Source organism: Amblyraja radiata, chromosome 24, assembly GCF_010909765.2.
Source record: "Amblyraja radiata isolate CabotCenter1 chromosome 24, sAmbRad1.1.pri, whole genome shotgun sequence".
NCBI lineage: Eukaryota > Metazoa > Chordata > Chondrichthyes > Rajiformes > Rajidae > Amblyraja > Amblyraja radiata.
In genome coordinates, this window is record NC_045979.1 from 617,864 (window position 1) to 636,901 (window position 19,038).

The 19,038-nt window shown below is 52.1% G+C and overlaps 1 protein-coding gene across 1 annotated transcript in view; it reads right to left on the reverse strand.

The window, feature by feature from the left end:
- The window catches only part of LOC116986554 (transient receptor potential cation channel subfamily V member 6-like), a 22,111-nt gene extending 3,411 nt beyond the window's left edge, over positions 1 to 18,700 (reverse strand). The window contains exons 1-8 of the mRNA XM_033042152.1: positions 18,500 to 18,700; positions 17,833 to 17,931; positions 17,326 to 17,501; positions 10,892 to 11,038; positions 9,368 to 9,580; positions 8,886 to 8,972; positions 8,045 to 8,121; positions 3 to 159 (exon numbers count right to left, since the gene is read on the reverse strand). Of these exons, the coding sequence (XP_032898043.1) occupies positions 3 to 159; positions 8,045 to 8,121; positions 8,886 to 8,972; positions 9,368 to 9,580; positions 10,892 to 11,038; positions 17,326 to 17,501; positions 17,833 to 17,931; positions 18,500 to 18,647 (1,104 nt within the window). The 5' untranslated portion in view covers positions 18,648 to 18,700. The remainder of the gene's footprint in view (positions 1 to 2; positions 160 to 8,044; positions 8,122 to 8,885; positions 8,973 to 9,367; positions 9,581 to 10,891; positions 11,039 to 17,325; positions 17,502 to 17,832; positions 17,932 to 18,499) is intronic.
- Between the last annotated feature and the right edge of the window lie 338 nt (positions 18,701 to 19,038).

Below are 19,038 nucleotides of genomic sequence, written 5' to 3' on the forward strand. Positions count from 1 at the left end.
ATCATGATGGTGAACGGACCCAGCATGGGGAAGCCTCGGCCAAAGTAGATGAGGTTGGTCCATCCCAGGACCAGAGCGAGGGACATGAGGATGCCCTCTCCCCCCGTCTCTGTCAGTCTCAACACCAAGATGGTCAACACCAGACACGAGTAACTCATGCTGCAGGGAGAGACAGTGTGGGGGAGAGAGAGTGTCAGTGTGGGGGAGAGAGGGAGTCAGTGTGGTGGAGAGAGAGAGAGACAGGGAGAGAGAGATGGGGAGAGACAGTCGGGGAGAGAGAGATGGGGAGAGAGAGATGGGGAGAGAGAGTGTCCCACCCATAAGTCCAAAAAAAGCCACATGAAAACACACAAAGCCCAGCTGCTGCTCGTTATCCCATGCCTGCTCCGACCTCTCTGAGCTGCACTCAGCCCAGTACACAGCTTGCCCCAGGTACACAGTCAACAGGCAACCCTCACCCTAGCCTCACCCAACTTCCTGCCCCCCAGTCTGAAGAACAAAACCAGTGGTCCTACTGACTGATTCCAACGGGAAGTTTCTGGTCCCCCAGAGGCTGTTCCCAAGTCGCCAGGTATTAGTCAAAAGGTGCAGCACCACAGACCAGGCAATGAGGGGCCTGAGCAAAGACACCATCGGGAGCCCTCAACACCTCGTGATCCATACTGGCACGAATGACTTGCGCACCTTACGCCATCGTACTGCTGGGGCAATAACGAGGATGGCAGATAAGGCCAGCAAGGAATTCCCTGAATCGAGGATTGTGATATCTACCCTGCTGCCCAGGACGGATACCTCACCCCATGTGATTCACGATACCAACATGGAGATCAGCAGAGGATGTGCCGCCTCCCTAATTTCCAATTGGCCCACCACCCAACCATCGGTATATGGGACCTCCATGATGAAGTACATCTAAACAGACAGGGGGTAAGGGCAAAGAACCTCAAATATACTGCCCTGGGACGTAACCTTCCCACCCCCTCAATCAATGGGAATCCAAGAGGCCAATCTGGACTCCCTACCCCCCACCATGTAAGGACCACCCGCCAAACTGCGAGGAGACAGAACAGCCCAGTCAGGGCCGCCATTGCCCCCAGCCCATCACTCCAGATCACCTCGGAGATGGGAGAGATCAGGCAGCTGCTGCAGACCTCTACTCCGGATCTCTGCAACTCATTCCTCCACTTTTTCGCTGATAAAATCAGCACCATCTATCAATCTTTATCCCCTGTACCCGACTCCCCAGCATCTACTCCACCACCTACCAAGGCCCCTCCTTTCAATATCTCCACTGACCTCCTTACCCCTCCTCCACAATGCTTTCTCTCCCAGTTTGACCTGGTCACCCCTATTGAAATCTCCAAACTCATCAGCTCTTCCAAACCCACTACCTGCTCCCTCGACCCTCTCCCCACTCCCCTGCTGAAGTCCTGCCTCCCCGTTCTCTGCCCCTACCTCACTAATCTCTTCAACTCCTCATTGTCCCAAGGAATTGTCCCCTCCGCTTTCAAAACTGCTGCTGTCACACCAATCTTAAAGAAACCTGGTCTTGTTCCCTCCTCTCTCATTAACTACCGCCCAATCTCAAACCTCCCCTTTCTTTCAAAAACCCTGGAGCGTATCGTTGCGTTGCAACTTCATTCCCACCTCCTTGCGTATAACCTACTTGAACCCCTCCAATCTGGCTTTCGCCCCCTCCATAACACAGAAACTGCTCTCCTCAAAGTCCTCAACAATCTCCTCACCTCTGCTGACACTGGTTCCCTCAACATCCTCATCCTCCTCGACCTGAGTGCAGCCTTCGATACAGTGAACCATAACATCCTGCTCACCAGACTCAAAGACATCGGCATTGAAGGCTCTGCACTCAGCTGGCTCCGTTCCTGCCTTTCCAACAGATCCCACTTCATCTCTCTCCACAACCACACCTCTGCTACAGCCACAGTCACTCAAGGCGTTCCCCAAGGCTCCGTACTCGGCCCCCTCCTCTTCATCATCTACATCCTCCGCCTTGGTCAGATACTCCGCCACTTCAACCTGGACTTCCACTGTTACGCTGATGACACCCAGATCTACCTCGGCACCAAATCCCCCCACAACCCCCCCCCCCCCCTCTCCCATATCAACTTCTGTTTGTCAGCTATAAAAACCTGGATGCAACATAACTTGCTCAAACTCAACAGCGATAAGACAGAATTCCTCCTCATAGGCTCCAAAGCCACACTCAGCAAAATCAATAACCCCACTCTCACCATCGACGGCACCACTATCTCCCCATCTCCCCAGGCCTGCAACCTTGGCGTGATCTTTGATTCCACCCTCTCCCTTGAGCCTCACTTCAGCCATGTCATTAAAACCTCCTTCTTTCACCTCCGCAACATCGCCAAAATCAGACCCTCTCTCACACCTCCCGCTGCTGAAAGACTCATCCATGCCTTCATCTCCTCCCGACTGGACTATTGCAACTCACTTTTCCTTGGCATCAGCTCCACCTACATCAACCGAATCCAACTGGTCCAGAACGCAGCCGCCCGACTCATCACCCACACCAAATCCTGGCATCACATCACTCCAGTCCTCAAACAACTTCACTGGCTTCCCATCTCCCACCGGATCACTTACAAAATCCTGATCCTCACCTACAAAGCCCTCCACCATCTGCCCCCCCCATATCTCACTGACCTCCTCTCCCCCTACCAACCCTCACGGTCCCTCAGATCCACATCAGCCGGTCTCCTCTCCATCCACAAGTCCAACCTCCGCAGTTTTGGGGACAGAGCCTTCTCCAGGGCAGCTCCCAGGCTCTGGAACTCCCTCCCCCAACTGATCCGCAATTCCGTGTCCCTCACCATCTTACAGTCCCGCCTCAAGACCCATCTCTTCACCTCTGCCTATCCTTAGCCCCACGTCCCCCTCCCTTTTCATCTGTGCATTAATTGCCTCATATTGTGTTTTGTATTGAATTCTGTCTTTACTTTGTGTACTAGTCATGTCTACTATTTATTTCATTCCCCTTACATGTTTTTCCTCTACCTGCTAAATTTTTGTAAGGTGTCCTTGAGACTCTTGAAAGGCGCCCATAAATAAAATTTATTATTATTATTATGTTCCCACCTCCTAGGGTAACAAAGGATACAAATATATAAACAGTCCCTTCCGAGTGACTGATAAAAACAGCATATGATTGCTGTTTTCGCACCTGTCCCACAAAATAGGTTTTATTTAAACTAAAAAAGAAGAGAATATAAATACAAAACACAAAATACAAAATAAATGAGTTCATTCCAAATTGGCTGCTGGAATATTCGGGATGAAGACTGAGAACCCTGTGTTCCTAAAGTCTACAGAAGACACTGATATAATGATATTAACAGAAACATGGTATCCAAAGGATACATTCATTCACTGTCCCTCAGGGTACCATGAAGTCATGGTGCCCTCAGTAAAAACTACTGATATACATAAGGGCAGAACCTCTGGGGGGGTCTTGGTGTGGTACAAAGAAGAACTAGACAGTCACATTACATCAATAAAACAGGGGAAATCACATATATGGTTGAAACTAGATTTAAAAATTGGAATAATTGGAAAAGATATATATCTACGTGCCGCCTACATACCCCCAACAGAATCGCCATATTTTGAAGAGGATATATTTAGGGAAATCAATCATTTCCAGGCCCAGGGAAATGTGCTACTATGTGGAGACCTGAATGCAAGGACCGGATGTGAACCTGATTCCATAGACCCACAGGGCAACAATCATGTGTTCGGTCAAGCCCCCTTGTATGTCACACCAACTATCATTAACCGAAACAACCTTGACTGTGAAATAAATAAAAGTGGTAGAGAGGTAGTTCATCTCTGTTGAGCCTTGGGCTTGTACATAGTTAATGGTAGGCTCAGAGGGGACTCGCTGGGAAGGTTTACATATTCCTCAGCTCTTGGGTCTAGCGTGGTAGACTACGCAATTACTGACATAGACCCGTGCACTATCAGTGCATTCACTGTTAGGCAGCAGTCCCCTCTTTCAGACCATAGTCAAATCAACGTGTACCTAAAATTTCCTGTTCAAACTAAAGACGTAAAAAAGGAACCCAGTAAGCTGTATAAACTAAACCAGACTTACAAATGGGCTTCAGATAGTGGAGATAAATTCATCATGGCCCTGAACTCACCCGATCTCACAAATAAAATACTGAAATTCAAGACAAACCCATATGAGACTACTAGAGATGGTGTAAACATGGCTATAAATGACATTAATATGATCTTCCACAAGGCAGCCATCAAAGCTGACCTTGTGAAACAGAAGAGAAAAATTATCAAAAAACACAACCATGAAAAATGGTTCGACCATGAGTGTAAAAGCGTCAGAAAAGACCCGAGGAAAATATCGAACCAAAAACACTGTCAACCAAACAACCCAGACTTGCGTATTAGATATAATGAAACTCTTAAAAGATATAAACACACGATTGGGAACAAAAGACAAAATTACACTCACAAGAGACTTGAAGAAATTGAAAATTCCATAAATCAAAACCAATTTTGGGATATGTGGAATAACCTGAGCACAACAAAACTACAAACACTACCAATTCAAGACGGTGATATCTGGAGAGCACACTTCAAAAATCTATATAAAGACATCCCAATAAATAAAATAAACTCAAATTATTCCCATATCAAAGATAAACTCCAAACACTAGAACCAGTAATTAAAGATTATCAAAACTGTCTTGATTCCCCAATTACTTTGGAAGAACTGACCATAAAAATAAAATCTCTTCACTCAAAGAAAGCCTGTGGTCCAGACAGCATTAAAAATGAAATGCTCAAGTACAGCACTCTGGAGATGCAGGACATAGTGCTTAGGCTGTTCAACATCATACTACGTTCAGGTTATTTCCCTGATATTTGGTGTCAAGGGCTTATTTCACCCATTTATAAGAGTGGAAACAAATTAGACCCAAATAATTATCGTGGCATCTGTGTCAGTAGCTGCCTAGGGAAGTTATTCTGCAGTATCATAAACAACAGAATGCAGGATTTCCTTAACAAACACAACATTCTCAGTAAAAACCAAATTGGCTTCCTCCCAAAACACTGTACCACTGACCACATTTACACCCTCCACACTCTCATTGAAAAACATGTACACCAAGCGAAAAATGGGAAAATATTTGCCTGTTTTATTGACTTTGAGAAAGCATTTGACTCTGTTTGGCATGATATAGGAGGAAAGGTATATGACCTTATCAAATCAATGTATCTGTATAATAAATGTGGCGTTAAAATTGGGGACAAACGCACTGATCTCTTCGCCCAGAGAAGAGGCGTCCGGCAAGGCTGCAATCTGAGCCCGACACTGTTTAATGTATATATCAACGATTTGGCAGTAAAGTTGGACCAGAGCACAGCGCCGGGCCTCTGTCTTCTGGACGGAGAGGTAAAAGCTCTGTTTTATGCGGATGACTTGGTTCTGCTGTCCCCCACAGAACAGGGACTGCAGCAACAGTTGGACCTACTTGATGAGCACTGCCAAAATTGGGCCCTGGCAGTAAATCTAAAGAAAACCAACATCATGATTTTTCAGAAAAGACCCAGATGTCAGGAAGATAAATACAAATTTACTCTCAATGGTACTGTTATTGAACACACTATGAGCTATACTTACCTTGGTCTAACTGTTTCAGCATCAGGGAGCTTCAACATGGCAGTGAATGCACTAAAAGAGAAAGCTCGAAGAGCTCTGTACACAATAAAAAGAAGATTCTACAACATCCAAATTCCAATTAAAATCTGGCTTAAACTATTTGACAGTGTAATCAATCCTATTGCCCTTTATGGTAGTGAAGTATGGGGTCCGCTCAGTCACCATAGTTATAGTAAATGGGAAAAACATACAACGGAGGCCCTGCATGCGGAATTTTGTCGGAACATCCTCCGTATCCAAAGGAAAACACCAACAAACGCATGTAGGGCGGAATTAGGCAGATACCCACTGATAATAAATATCCAGAAAAGAGCACAACATTTTTGGAATCACCTTAAATCTAGCCCCCCAGATACCCTCCAGTTTAAAGCCCTTGAAACACAAGAGGGGAACCCAGAAAAGAGTTCCCTGTGTCAGTTGGTACTGAGACTAACTACCCCTATTCAGTGAAACCCTATCCAGTTAAACCCTGACCAGCCTCAGATCAATACTGACCCCCAATCACCAGTTAGAGTGAACCAAATTATCAAACAATGTAAAGAAACGTATTTGGAACATTGGGATAAAGAAACCAAAAGCCAAAGCAGATTAGAATGTTACCGTTCCCTAAAAAGAGATTATAAATTGGCAGACTATCTCTCAACTGTTAGAGACATAAAGCAGAGACAGACCCTCACCAAATACAGGTTAAGTGACCACTATTTGGCAGTAGAAAAAGGAAGACAGAAGAGATTCTGGCAACCAAGAGAAAACAGAATATGCGGCCACTGTTTGACAGATGAGGTTGAAACAGAGGTGCACTTCCTCCTAAAATGCAAAAAATTTAACAAAACAAGGAAAGCATACTTTGACAAACTCAGTGTGGCAACCCCTGATTACTAGATGATACATCAAAACTAATAATAATCCTTGGCGAAGGAAATACGGCACATCTTGGTGCACAATACGTAACAGCATGCCATAACCTGAGAGACGGTGAATGACCAACATATCAACGCACACACTAATTGACATTAACTAACACTAAGAAATTAATATTGAACTGCTAAACTTGCTATTGTGTTGTACTGCTTACAGCTGCAAGAACGTGTAGCATCAATAAAGGGCTATAGGCCTATTGCGAGTTTATGTACAGGGACATATCTATCCATGCACTGTATACTTGTACAGTGTATTTATATTTATGCATTTAAAATACGTATGTCATGTTTTATACTTTGGCAATATAACAATGTTTTTTTATCATGCCAATAAAGTTTTTTAATTGAAATTGAATTGAAAATTGAGTGTCGGGGAGAGAGAGAGATGGGGAGAGTGAGAAGGGGGAGGGGGAAACGGGGAGAGAGAGAGAGACTTGGCGAGAGAGAGACGGGGAGAGAGAGAGAGATGCAGAGAGAGAGAGACGGGGAGAGAGAGACGGGGAGAGAGAGACGGGGAGAGTGAGACGGGGAGAGAGAGAGAGACTTGGAGAGAGAGAGACGGGGAGAGAGAGAGGGGAGTGAGAGAGAGAAGGGAGGGAGAGAAGGGGGAGAGTAAGGCGGGAGAGATGAGGAGAAGGGGATGAGATGAGAGAAGGCGGGAGAGAGAGGACGGGGAGAGGGAGACGGGGAGAGAGAGAGAGGGAAGGGGATATCTGATGAGAAGAAGAGAAGGGGAGAGAGAATAGAGAGACGAGGGAGATGGGAGAGACGGGGGGAAGGAGGGAGGGAGAGAGAGAGAGGGGGAGAGAGAGAGGAGAAGGGAGAGAGATGGAAGAGAGAAGGGGAGGAGAAGAGAGGAGAGGGAGAGGAGAGAGGGGAGAGAGACGGAGAGAGAGAGAGGGAGAGAGAGGGAGAAGGGGAGAGAGAGAGAGGGAGAGAGAGAGACGGGGAGAGAGAGAGATGGAGAGGGAGAGACGGGGAGAGAGAGAGATGGAGAGGGAGAGACGGGGCAAGAGAGAGATGGGGAGAGAGAGAGAGAGAGACGGGGAGAGAGAGAGAGATGGAGAGAGAGAGACGGGGGAGAGAGAGACGGGGGAGAGAGAGAGACGGGGGAGAGAGAGACGGGGGAGAGAGAGAGAGAGAGAGAGAGAGAGACGGGGGGAGAGAGAGAGAGTTGGGGAGAGAGAGAGAGATGGGGAGAGAGAGAGACGGGGAGGGAGAGAGAGAAGGGGGGAGGGAGAGAGAGAGAGACGGGGAGAGAGAGAGAGACGGGGAGAGAGAGAGTGACGGGGAGAGGGAGAGAGAGAGAGGGGAGAGACGGGGAGAGAGAGACGGGGAGAGAGGGAGACGGGGAGAGAGAGAGGGGGGAGAGAGAGGGCAACAGAGGGGGGTGAGGGACACTCACATGATGATGTGGAAGGGGCCGCCAAGAGCAGTTTTACCAAAATATCTTCGTGCCCCGTACCGGAAAATGTCTGGGATCTGGAGAGAGACGGGGGGGGGGGGGGGGGGGGGGGTGAGAGTGAGAAAGAGCCTGAGAAACGTCCTCACCCCCACCCTCACCCCTCATCCCCACCCCCAAGTTTGGGGGTTGGTTATGCGGGTCAGGGCGATAGGGGTTGGGTTGGGGGTTCAGGGCGAGGGGGGGTTGGGGGTTCAGGGCGAGGGGGGTTGAGTTTGCGGGTTCAGGGCGCGGGGGGTTGGGTTGGCGGGTTCAGGGCGAGGGGGGGTTGGGGGTTCACGGCGAGGGGGGTTGAGTTGCGGGTTCAGGGCGAGGGGGGTTGGGTTTGCGGGTTCAGGGCGAGGGGGGGTTGGGGGTTCAGGCGAGGAGGGGTGGGTTTGGGGGTTCAGGGCGAGGGGGGGTTGGGGGTTCAGGGCGAGGGGGGTTGAGTTTGCGGGTTCAGGGCGAGGGGGGTTGGGTTTGCGGGTTCAGGGCGAGGGAGGTGGGTTTGGGGGTTCAGGGCGAGGGGGGTTGGGTTTGCGGGTTCAGGGCGAGGGGGGGTTGGGGGTTCACGGCGAGGGAGGTGGGTTGGGGGTTCAGGGCGAGGGGGGGGTTGTGGGTTCAGGGCGAGGGAGGTGGGTTTGGGGTTCAGGGCGAGGGGGGTTGGGTTTGCGGGTTCAGGGCGAGGGGGGGTTGGGGGTTCAGGGCGAGGGGGGTTGAGTTTGCGGGTTCAGGGCGAGGGGGGTTGGGTTTGGGGGTTCAGGGCGAAGGGGGATTGGGGGTTCAGGGAGGGGGGGTTTGCTACCTCCAGCAGCAGGGTGATGATGGCCCCCACCACACTGATCATCTCTCCCACCAGACGGATCTGGTCGTCACGGCTCGTGTACGCCTCCTGTGGACACGGATAACACGCAGTCAGCACGGACACGCACACGCGTGTACACCACACGACAGGAGCATACGTTCACACATGAACACATCTACCCAGGTGGAGCAATGTCAACTACCCCCACCCCTAGTGTGTGTGTGTGTGTGTGCGTGCGTGCGTGCGTGTGTGTGTGTGTGCGTGCTTGTGAGTGTGTGTGTGTGCGTGCGTGCGTGTGTGTGTGTGCGCGTGCGTGTGTGTGTGTGTGTGTGCGTGCTTGTGTGTGTGTGCGTGTGTGTGTGTGTGTGTGTGCGTGAGTGCTTGTGTGTGTGTGTGTGCGTGCGTGCGTGCGTGCGTGTGTGTGTGTGTGTGTGTGTGTGCGTGTGCGTGTGCGTGCGTGCTTGTGTGTGTCTCCCCCTCACCTGTAGACGTCTCTGCACCATCACGGTTGTGTCTCTGGGGTCGGTGACGTTGTGGACACGGGGAGAGAGGGGCCGGTGTACACAGCAGAGGGTGAAGGTGATGATGTAGAGGATGTAGACCAGCGTGAGGAGACGGAAATAATGTCTTCCACAACCCTCCCACTTCAGTGAGATCAACTCCTTCAACGGAGACAGGTCCAGGATGCAGAGTGCCTGGGGAGCAAGAGAGAGGGGGGGGGGGGGTGAGAGAGAGACAGGGAGACAGGGAGAGAGAGACGGGGAAACAGATGGGGAGGGCGAGACAGATACTGACCTGTGGTCTGGGGACTGGCCTGAAGCCTGTGGTCTGGGACTGGCCTGTGGTCTGGGACTGGCCTGTGGTCTGTGGTCTGGGACTGGCCTGTGGTCTGGGGACTGGCCTGTGGCCTGGGGACTGGCCTGTGGCCTGGGGACTGGCCTGTGGTGTGGGGCCTGGGGACTGCCCTGTGGTCTGGGGCCTGTGGCCTGGGGACTGGCCTGTGGTCTGGGGCCTGGGGACTGGCCTGTGGTCTGGGGACTGGCCTGTGGCCTGGGGACTGGCCTGTGGCCTGGGGACTGGCCTGTGGTGTGGGGCCTGGGGACTGCCCTGTGGTCTGGGGCCTGTGGCCTGGGGACTGGCCTGTGGTCTGGGGCCTGGGGATGGCCTGTGGTCTGGGGCCTGGGGACTGGCCTGTGGTCTGGGGACTGCCCTGTGGTCTGGGGCCTGGGGACTGCCCTGTGGTCTGGGGCCTGTGGCCTGGGGACTGGCCTGTGGTCTGGGGCCTGGGGACTGCCCTGTGGTCTGGGGCCTGGGGACTGGCCTGTGGTCTGTGGCCTGGCCTGTGGTCTGGGACTGGCCTGTGGTCTGGGGTCTGGGGTCTGGGGACTGGCCTGTGGTCTGGGGACTGGCCTGTGGTCTGGGACTGGCCTGGGGCCTGAGGTCTGGGGTCTGGGGACTGGCCTGTGGTCTGGGACTGGCCTGTGGTCTGGGGACTGGCCTGTGGTCTGGGACTGGCCTGTGGTCTGGGGTCTGGGGACTGGCATGTGGTCTGGGGACTGGCCTGTGATCTGGGGACTGGCCTGTGGTCTGGGGTCTGGGACTGGCCTGTGGTCTGGGGTCTGGGACTGGCCTGTGATCTGGGGACTGGCCTGTGGTCTGGGGTCTGGGACTGCCCTGTGGTCTGGGGTCTGGCGACTGGCCTGTGGTCTGGGACTGGCCTGTGGTCTGGGGACTGGCCTGTGGTCTGGGGTCTGGGGACTGGCCTGTGGTCTGGGACTGGCCTGTGGTCTGGGACTGGCCTGTGGTCTGGGACTGGCATGTGGTCTGGGGTCTGGGACTGACCTGTGGTCTGGGGACTGGGGACTGGCCTGTGGTCTGGGACTGGCATGTGGTCTGGGGTCTGGGACTGACCTGTGGTCTGGGGACTGGGGACTGGCCTGTGGTCTGGGACTGGCCTGTGGTCTGGGGTCTGGGGACTGGCATGTGGTCTGGGGTCTGGGACTGACCTGTGGTCTGGGACTGGCCAGAACCAGAGTGGGGATTGACTGGTCATCGTTGGACGAGTCGAGATGCTCCAGGTCATAGAGTCGAGTCGTCACTCCCCCCAACCTCCACTCCCCGAGACACCTCCTGGTCATCAGGTGCTGGAACATCTGTGTGGGGGGAAAACACAGCTCAAGCATCACGTTACAAGGGACATGGAACATGCAACACATAACATAGAAACATAGACAATAGGTGCAGGAGTAGAGGCCATTCGGCCCTTTGAGCCTGCACCGCCATTATATATGATCATGGGAGATCATCCAACTCAGTATCCCATCCCTGCCTTCTCTCCATACCCCCTGATCCCTTTAGCCACAAGGGCCACATCTAACTCCCTCGGAATAACCGTGCATAGTTCCTTGAAGGTGGAATCTCATATAGATAGGGTGGTAAAGAAAGCTTTTGGTATGCTAGCCTTTATAAATCAGAGCATTGAGTATAGAAGCTGGGATGTAATGTTAAAATTGTACAAGGCATTGGTGAGACCAAATCTGGAGTATGGTGTACAATTTTGGTCGCCCAATTATAGGAAGGATGTCAACAAAATAGAGAGAGTACAGAGGAGATTTACTAGAATGTTGCCTGGGTTTCAACAACTAAGTTACAGAGATAGGTTGAATAAGTTAGGTCTTTATTCTCTGGAGCGCAGAAGGTTAAGGGGGGACTTGATAGAGGTCTTTAAAATGATGAGAGGGATAGACAGAGTTGATGTGGAATGAGCTTCCAGTGGAAATGGTGGCGGCAGGTTCGTTGGTATCATTTAAAAATAAATTGGATAGGCATATGGATGAGAAGGGAATGGAGGGTTATGGTATGAGTGCAGGCAGGTGGGACTAAGGGAAAAAAGTTGTTCGGCACGGACTTGTAGGGCCGAGATGGCCTGTTTCCGTGCTGTAATTGTTATATGGTTGTTATATGGTTAAATATAGCCAATGAACTGACCTCAACTACCTTCTGTGGCAGAGAATTCCACAGATTCACCACTCTCTGTGTGAAAAATGTTTTTCTCACCTCGGTCCTAAAAGATTTCCCCCTTATCCTTAAACTGTGGCCCCTTGTTCTAGACTTCCCCAACATCGGGACTAATCTTCCTGCATCTAGCCTGTCCAACCCCTTAAGAATGTTGTAAGAATCTATAAGATCCCCCCTCAATCTTCTAAATTCTAGCGAGTACAAGCCGAGTCTGTCCAGTTTTTCTTCATATGAAAGTCCTGACATCCCAGGAATCAGTCTGGTGAACCTTCTCTGTACTTCCTCTATGGCAAGAATCTCTTTCCTCAGATTAGGAATCCAAAACTGTACGCAATACTCCAGGTGTGGTCTCACCAAGACCCTGTACAACTGCAGTAGAACCTCCCTGCACCTATACTCAAATCCTTTTGCTATGAATGCTAACATACCATTCGCTTTCTTCACTGCCTGCTGCACCTGCATGCCTACTTTCAATGACTGGTGTACCATGACACCCAGGTCTCGTTGCATCTCCCCTTTTCCTAATCAGCCACCATTCAGATAATAGTCTACTTTCCTGTTTTTGCCACCAAAGTGGATAACCTCACATTTATCCACATTATACTGCATCTTCCATGCATTTGCCCACTCACCCAGCCTATCCAAGTCACCTTGCAGCCTCCTAGCATCCTCCTCACAGCTAACACTGCCCTACAACTGGGGCAGCAAGTCAAACCGTTTGCAAAGAAAGCTGGCATTTACGAGAATGTTATCGGGACTCGAGGGGCCTGAGCTGCAGGGAGAGGTTGGGGTAGGCTGGGACTGTCATATGCTGAGAGAATGGAGCGGCTGGGCTTGTACACCCTGGTGTTTAGAAGGATGAGAGGGTATCTTAATGAAACATATAAGATTATTGAGGGTTTGGACACTCTAGAGGCAGGAAACATGTTCCCGATGTTGGGGGAGTCCAGAACCAGGGGCCACACACAGTTTAAGAATAAGGGGTCGGCCATTTCGAACGGAGACGCGGAAACACTTTTCTCACAGAGAGTGGTGAGTCTGTGGAATTCTCTGCCTCAGAGGGCGGTGGAGGCAGGTTCTCTGGATGCTTTCAAGAGAGAGCTAGATAGGGCTCTTCAAGATAGCGGAGTCAGGGGATATGGGGAGAAGGCAGGAACGGGGTATTGATTGGGGATGATCAGCCATGATCACATTGAATGGCGGTGCTGGCTCGAATGGTCGAATGGCCTACTCCTGCACTAACTGTCTATTGACACTATTCCTTGGAGTGCAGGAGGATGAGAGGTGATCTTATAGTGGTGTATAAAATCATGAGAGGAATAGATCGGGTAGACGCACAGAGTCTCTTGCCCAGAGTAGGGGAATCGAGGACCAGAGGATTTAGGTTTAAGGTGAAGGGGGAAAAGATTTAATTGGAACCAGAGGGGCAACCTTTCCACACAGAGTGTGGTGGGTGTATGGAACGAGCTGCCGGAGGAGGTAGTTGAGGCTGGGACTATCACAACGTTTAAGAGACACTTGGACAGGTACATGGATAGGACAGGTTTGGAGGGATATGGGCCAAACGCGGGCAGGTGGGACTAGTGTAGATGGGGCATGTTGGGCAGTGTGGGCGAGTTGGGCTGAAAGGCCTGTTTCCATGCTGGGTGACTAGTGTAGATGGGACATGTTGGCCGGCGTGGGCAAGTTGGGCTGAAGGGCCTGTTTCCGTGACTCTGGGACTGGTGTAGATGGGGCATGTTGGCCGGTGTGGGCAAGTTGGGCTGAAGGAAGGGCCTGTTTCCGTGACTCTGGGACTAGTGTAGATGGGGCATGTTCGCCGGTGTGGGCAAGTTGGGCTGAAGGAAGGGCCTGTTTCCATGACTCTGGGACTAGTGTAGATGGGGCATGTTGGCCGGCGTGGGCAAGTTGGGCTGAAGGGCCTGTTTCCGTGACTCTGGGACTGGTGTAGCTGGGGCATGTTGGCCGGTGTGGGCAAGTTGGGCTGAAGGGCCTGTTTCCGTGACTCTGGGACTGGTGTAGATGAGGCATGTTGGCCGGCGTGGGCAAGTTGGGCTGAAGGGCCTGTTTCCGTGACTCTGGGACTGGTGTAGATGAGGCATGTTGGCCGGTGTGGGCAAGTTGGGCTGAAGGAAGGGCCTGTTTCCGCACTGCATCACTGCGACTCTTTCATCACTACAGGTCCACGGACTATGTCAAAATTGAAGAAAGCAAACTCAACGTTGGCGGTGTTTATTTGGAGAGGGCTTGTGTGCAAAACCAGGGATGTGAAGGGTCAGAAAGAACTGCAGATGCTGATTTACACCGTAGATAGTGCTGGAGTAACTCAGCGGCAGCATCTCTGGAGAGAAGGAATGGGTGACGACTTGATAATTAAAGGGCCTGTCCCACCAGCATGCGACTCCATGCGGCGAGCGCGACCTAACGTGGTCGCTTGAGCCAGTCCCACTTTGATCGCCGGAGCCGTATGGAGTTGTGGCGGAGCTGGTCCCGACATCGCGCGGGGCTCCGAAAAACTGACTGTGTTAAAAAATTCCGCGCGGCAACGGCCTGCCGGCCCGCAGACGCCTCGACGTCTTACATAGAAACATAGCAAATAGGTGCAGGAGTAGGCCATTCGGCCCTTCGAGCCTGCACCGCCATTCAATATGATCATGGCTGATCATCCAACTCAGTATCCTGTACCTGCCTTCTCTCCATACCCCCTGATCCTTTTAGCCACAACGGCCACATCTAACTCCCTCTTAAATATAGCCCATGAACTGGCCTCAACTAGCTTCTGTGGCAGAGAATTCCACAGCTTCACCACTCTCTGTGTGTGAAAAAAAATGTTATTCTCATCTCGGTCCTAAAAGATTTCCCCCTTATCATTAAACTGTGTGTGACCCCTTGTTCTGGACATCCCCAACATCAGAAACAATCTTCCTGCATCTAGCCTGTCCAACCCCTTAAGAATTTTGTGAGTTTCTATAAGATCCCTCCTCAATCTTCTAAATTCTAGCGGGTACAAGCCGAGTCTATCCAGTCTTTCTTCATATGCACTAGAACCTCCCTGCTCCTATACTCAAATCCTCTATTGACGACGTCTCGACGGCGTACGCCTAGCGTGTGGCGTTGCGCGATGACATCACCGCACGGCGTGGCGTTGCGCGATGACGTAACCGGCCCACGCCATGCGACGTCCTAATTCAGTCGGCCCGCCTCCTGCCCAGCTGATTGGTGAGGAAGATGTCGGGACCAGCTCCAGACGCCACCGCGGTTGGAAGTGGGACCGGCCCCACGAGGTCTCCACGTTTGGTCGCGTTAGACGCATGCAATCGCGTGCTGGTGGGACAGGCCCTTTCAGGTGTGGACAGGAGATTGTGAGGCAACAGGCAAGACTCCACGAACATATGTGTTGGGGCATGTGGTGTGGAGAAAGCTGGGACTCTGCAGAAGGACTTGGACAAGTTGGGAGATTGGGCAGAGAAGTGGCAGATGCAGTATAGTGCAGCAAAGTGTGGACTCATGCATTTTGGTCGCAGGAATTAAGGTGTATTATTACCTGAATGGTGGCCGATTAGGAAAAGGGGAGATGCAACGAGACCTGGGTGTCATGGTACACCAGTTTGAGAGTAGGCATGCAGGTGCAGCAGGCAGTGAAGAAAGCGAATGGTATGTTAGCATTCATAGCAAAAGGATTTGAGTATAGGAGCAGGGAGGTTCTTCTGCAGATGTACAGGGTCTTGGTGAGACCACACCTGGAGTATTGGGTACAGTTTGGGTCTCCTAATCTGAGGAAAGGCATTCTTGCCATAGAGGGAGTACAGAGAAGGTTCACCAGACTGATTACTGGGATGTCAGGACTTTCATATGAAGAAAGACTGGATAGACTCGGCTTGTACTCGCTAGAATTTAGAAGATTGAGGGGGGATCTTATAGAAACTTAAAGAATTCTTAAGGGGTTGGACAGACTAGATGCAGGAAGATTGTTCCCGATGTTGGGGAAGTCCAGAACAAGGGGTCACAATTTAAGGATAAGGGGGAAATCTTTCAGGACCGAGATGAGAAAAACATTTTATACACAGAGAGTGGTGAATCTCTGGAACTCTGCCACAGAAGGTAGTTGAGGCCAGTTCATTGGCTATATTTAAGAGGGAGTTAGATGTGGCCCTTGTGGCTAAAGGGATCAGGGGGTACGGAGAGAAGGCCGGTACAGTATACTGAGTTGGATGATCAGCCATGATCGTATTGAATGGCGGTGCAGGCTCGAAGGGCCGAATGGCCTACTCCTGCACCTATTTTCTATGTTTCTATGTGTAGACTACTTCCAAATGGGATGAGAATCCACAAATCGGAGATGCAAAGGGACTTGGGAGAGCTGGTGCAGGATTCCCAAAATGTTACTCTGCAAGTCGAATCTGTAATCAAGAAAGCAAAGTCAATGCATGCGTTTCTATATTTCCGGAGGACTTGTGTACAAAAACATGGATGTAATGCTGAGGCTTCCACAAGGCACTGGTCAGGCCACATATGGAATATCGTGAGCAGTTCTGGGCCCCGTATCCGAGGGAGGATGTGCCGGCTCTGGAGAGATAGGGTCCAGAGGAGGTTTTACAAGAACAGATTCCAGGAACGAGTGGGTTAACTAACGTACGATGAGCGTTTGTTGGCGCTGGGCCTGTACTCGCTGGAGTTTAGAAGAACGAGGGGGGGGGGAAACCTCATTGAAACTTTCTGAATAGTGAAAGGCCCGGATGTGGAAAGGATGTTTCCACTAGTGGGAGAGTCTAGGACCAGAGGGCACAGCCTCAGGATTGAAGGACGTTGAAGGAAGGAGATGAGGAGGAATTTCTTTAGCCAGAGGGTGGTGAATCTGTGGGATTCGTCACCGCAGAGGGCTGTGGAGGCCACAAGTCAGTGGACATATTTAAGGCAGAGATAGATAGATGTGTTCAAGAAAGAACTGCAGATGCTGGAAGATCGAAGGTACACAAAAATGCTGGAGAAACTCAGCGGGTGCAGCAGCATCTATGGAGCGAAGGAAATAGGCGACGTTTCAGGCCGAAATCCTTCTTCAGACTGATCTGGTAGATTGTTGATTAGTGCGTATGTCAGAGGTTATGGGGAGAAGGCAGGAGAATGGGGTTGACGGGGGGGGGGGGGGGTGGAGGGAAAGATCAGCCATGATTGAATGGCAGAGTGGACGTGATGGGCCGAATGGCCTCATTCTTCTCCTGTCACTTATAACATGACACGTGACAGGGAGAGAACACGGTCATGGCTCATGGAACACACAACATGGAACACGCAACATGGAACCACCAACATGGTGCACGCAACATGGAACACGCAACTCACAGAGTGGAACAGAGAACACGGGAAACACTCCCCCTCTCCCCCTCTCCTCTCCCCTGCTCTCCTCTCCTCTCCCCTCACTCACCACCACGTTCCCCTCCACAGCGGCCATCTTGAGGGGGGTGAGTCCCTGGTTATTGGGGATGTCCCCGCCCCCCCCCTCGCCCCCCCTCTCCCTCTCCAGACTCTCGATCAGGTCGTAGGTGCGGCAGCAGGTAATGCGGTCTGGCTGCAGGGTCAACAGGTGGAAGACCGTGTTCCCTGGGGGTGAGAGAGGGGGGGGTCAGGGGTCAGCACAGACTCACATCCCCACCCTCACACGCACACTCACCCACACCCTTACCCTCACCCCACACCCATCCCCACCCTCACCCCCACCCTTAACCCCCACCCTCACCCTCACACCCATCCTCACACCCACCCTCACACCCATCCTTAACCCTCACCCCCACCCCTTCCCTCACACCCACCCTCACCCTCACACCCATCCTTCACCCTCACCCTCCCCCCCCCACTTACCCCGCACCCCCACCCTCACCCCCACACCCACCCTCACACCCAGCCTACCCCCCCCCCCCCCCCGTTCACTCACCCAGTGAATCTGTCGCTCTGATATCGGCGCCGGCAGCGACCACCGCCCGGACAATCTCCTCGTTCCCCGTGCAGGCGGCAAACGACAGGATGTGTTCCCCTGGGGGTGGGGGAGAGACAGGACAGTGTGTGTCTCCCCTTCTGTCACTCATCTCCTCCCTCCTCACCTCCTCGCCCCCTCTCCCTCCTTCTTCCTCCCTCTCTCCCCCTCCTTCTCTCTCTCTCTCTCCCTCTCTCTCCCCTCCTCTCTCTCTCCCCCGCTCCCCTGCCCCTCTCTTCCTCTCCATCCCCCACTGTCTCTACATCCACTGTCTCTATCCCCACTGTATCCCCACTGTCTGTATCCCCACTGTCTATATCCCCACTGTCTCTAGCCCCACTGTATCTACACTGTCTCTATCCCCACTGTCTCTACATCCACTGTCTGTATCCCCACTGTCTATATCCCCACTGTCTCTAGCCCCACTGTATCTACACTGTCTCTATCCCCACTGTCTCTATCCCCACTGTCTGTATCCCCACTGTATCTACACTGTCTCTATCCCCACTGTCTCTATCCCCACTGTCTCTATCCCCACTGTCTGTATCCCCACTGTATCCCCACTGTCTCTATCCCCACTGTATCTACACTGTCTCTACATCCACTGTCTCTACATCCACTGTCTCACCACAGTAGACCAGGGCCGCAGTGGGGGGTCCACTCTGGGTGTGGGGTCCGCGGGTGAACAAGTTGCCCGTTGCTCGGGGGGTCTGGACGTCTCCCCCTCGCGCCACCAGCTCTCGGACCAATCGCGCATCTTGGTTGACCACCGCCATGTGGAGGGCCGTCTCCCCTGGGGGTCACAGGTCACGCATAGGTCAGAAGTCACGCTGCCATCAGCGAAGGTCAGAGGTCATGCAGAGGTCAGCGGGGGTCAGAGATCACAGTGGGTTCAGAGGTTACGCAGCACCACGAGGGTCAGAGGTCAGTGAGAGGAGGGTTCAGGGAGCTGTCAGCTGGAGGTCATGGAGCAGTCAGTGAGGGTCAGAGATCACACAGAGGTCAGCGAGGGTCAGAAGTCACAGAGCAGTCAGTGGGGTCAGAGGTCAGTGAGGGGAGGGTCAGGGAGCCATCAGCTGGGGTCAGAGGTCAGCGAGCACGAGAGGCCACTGTGGGGTCAATGGGGGAGGGAGGGAGAGAGAGAGAGAGAGAGAGGGGGGAGAGAAA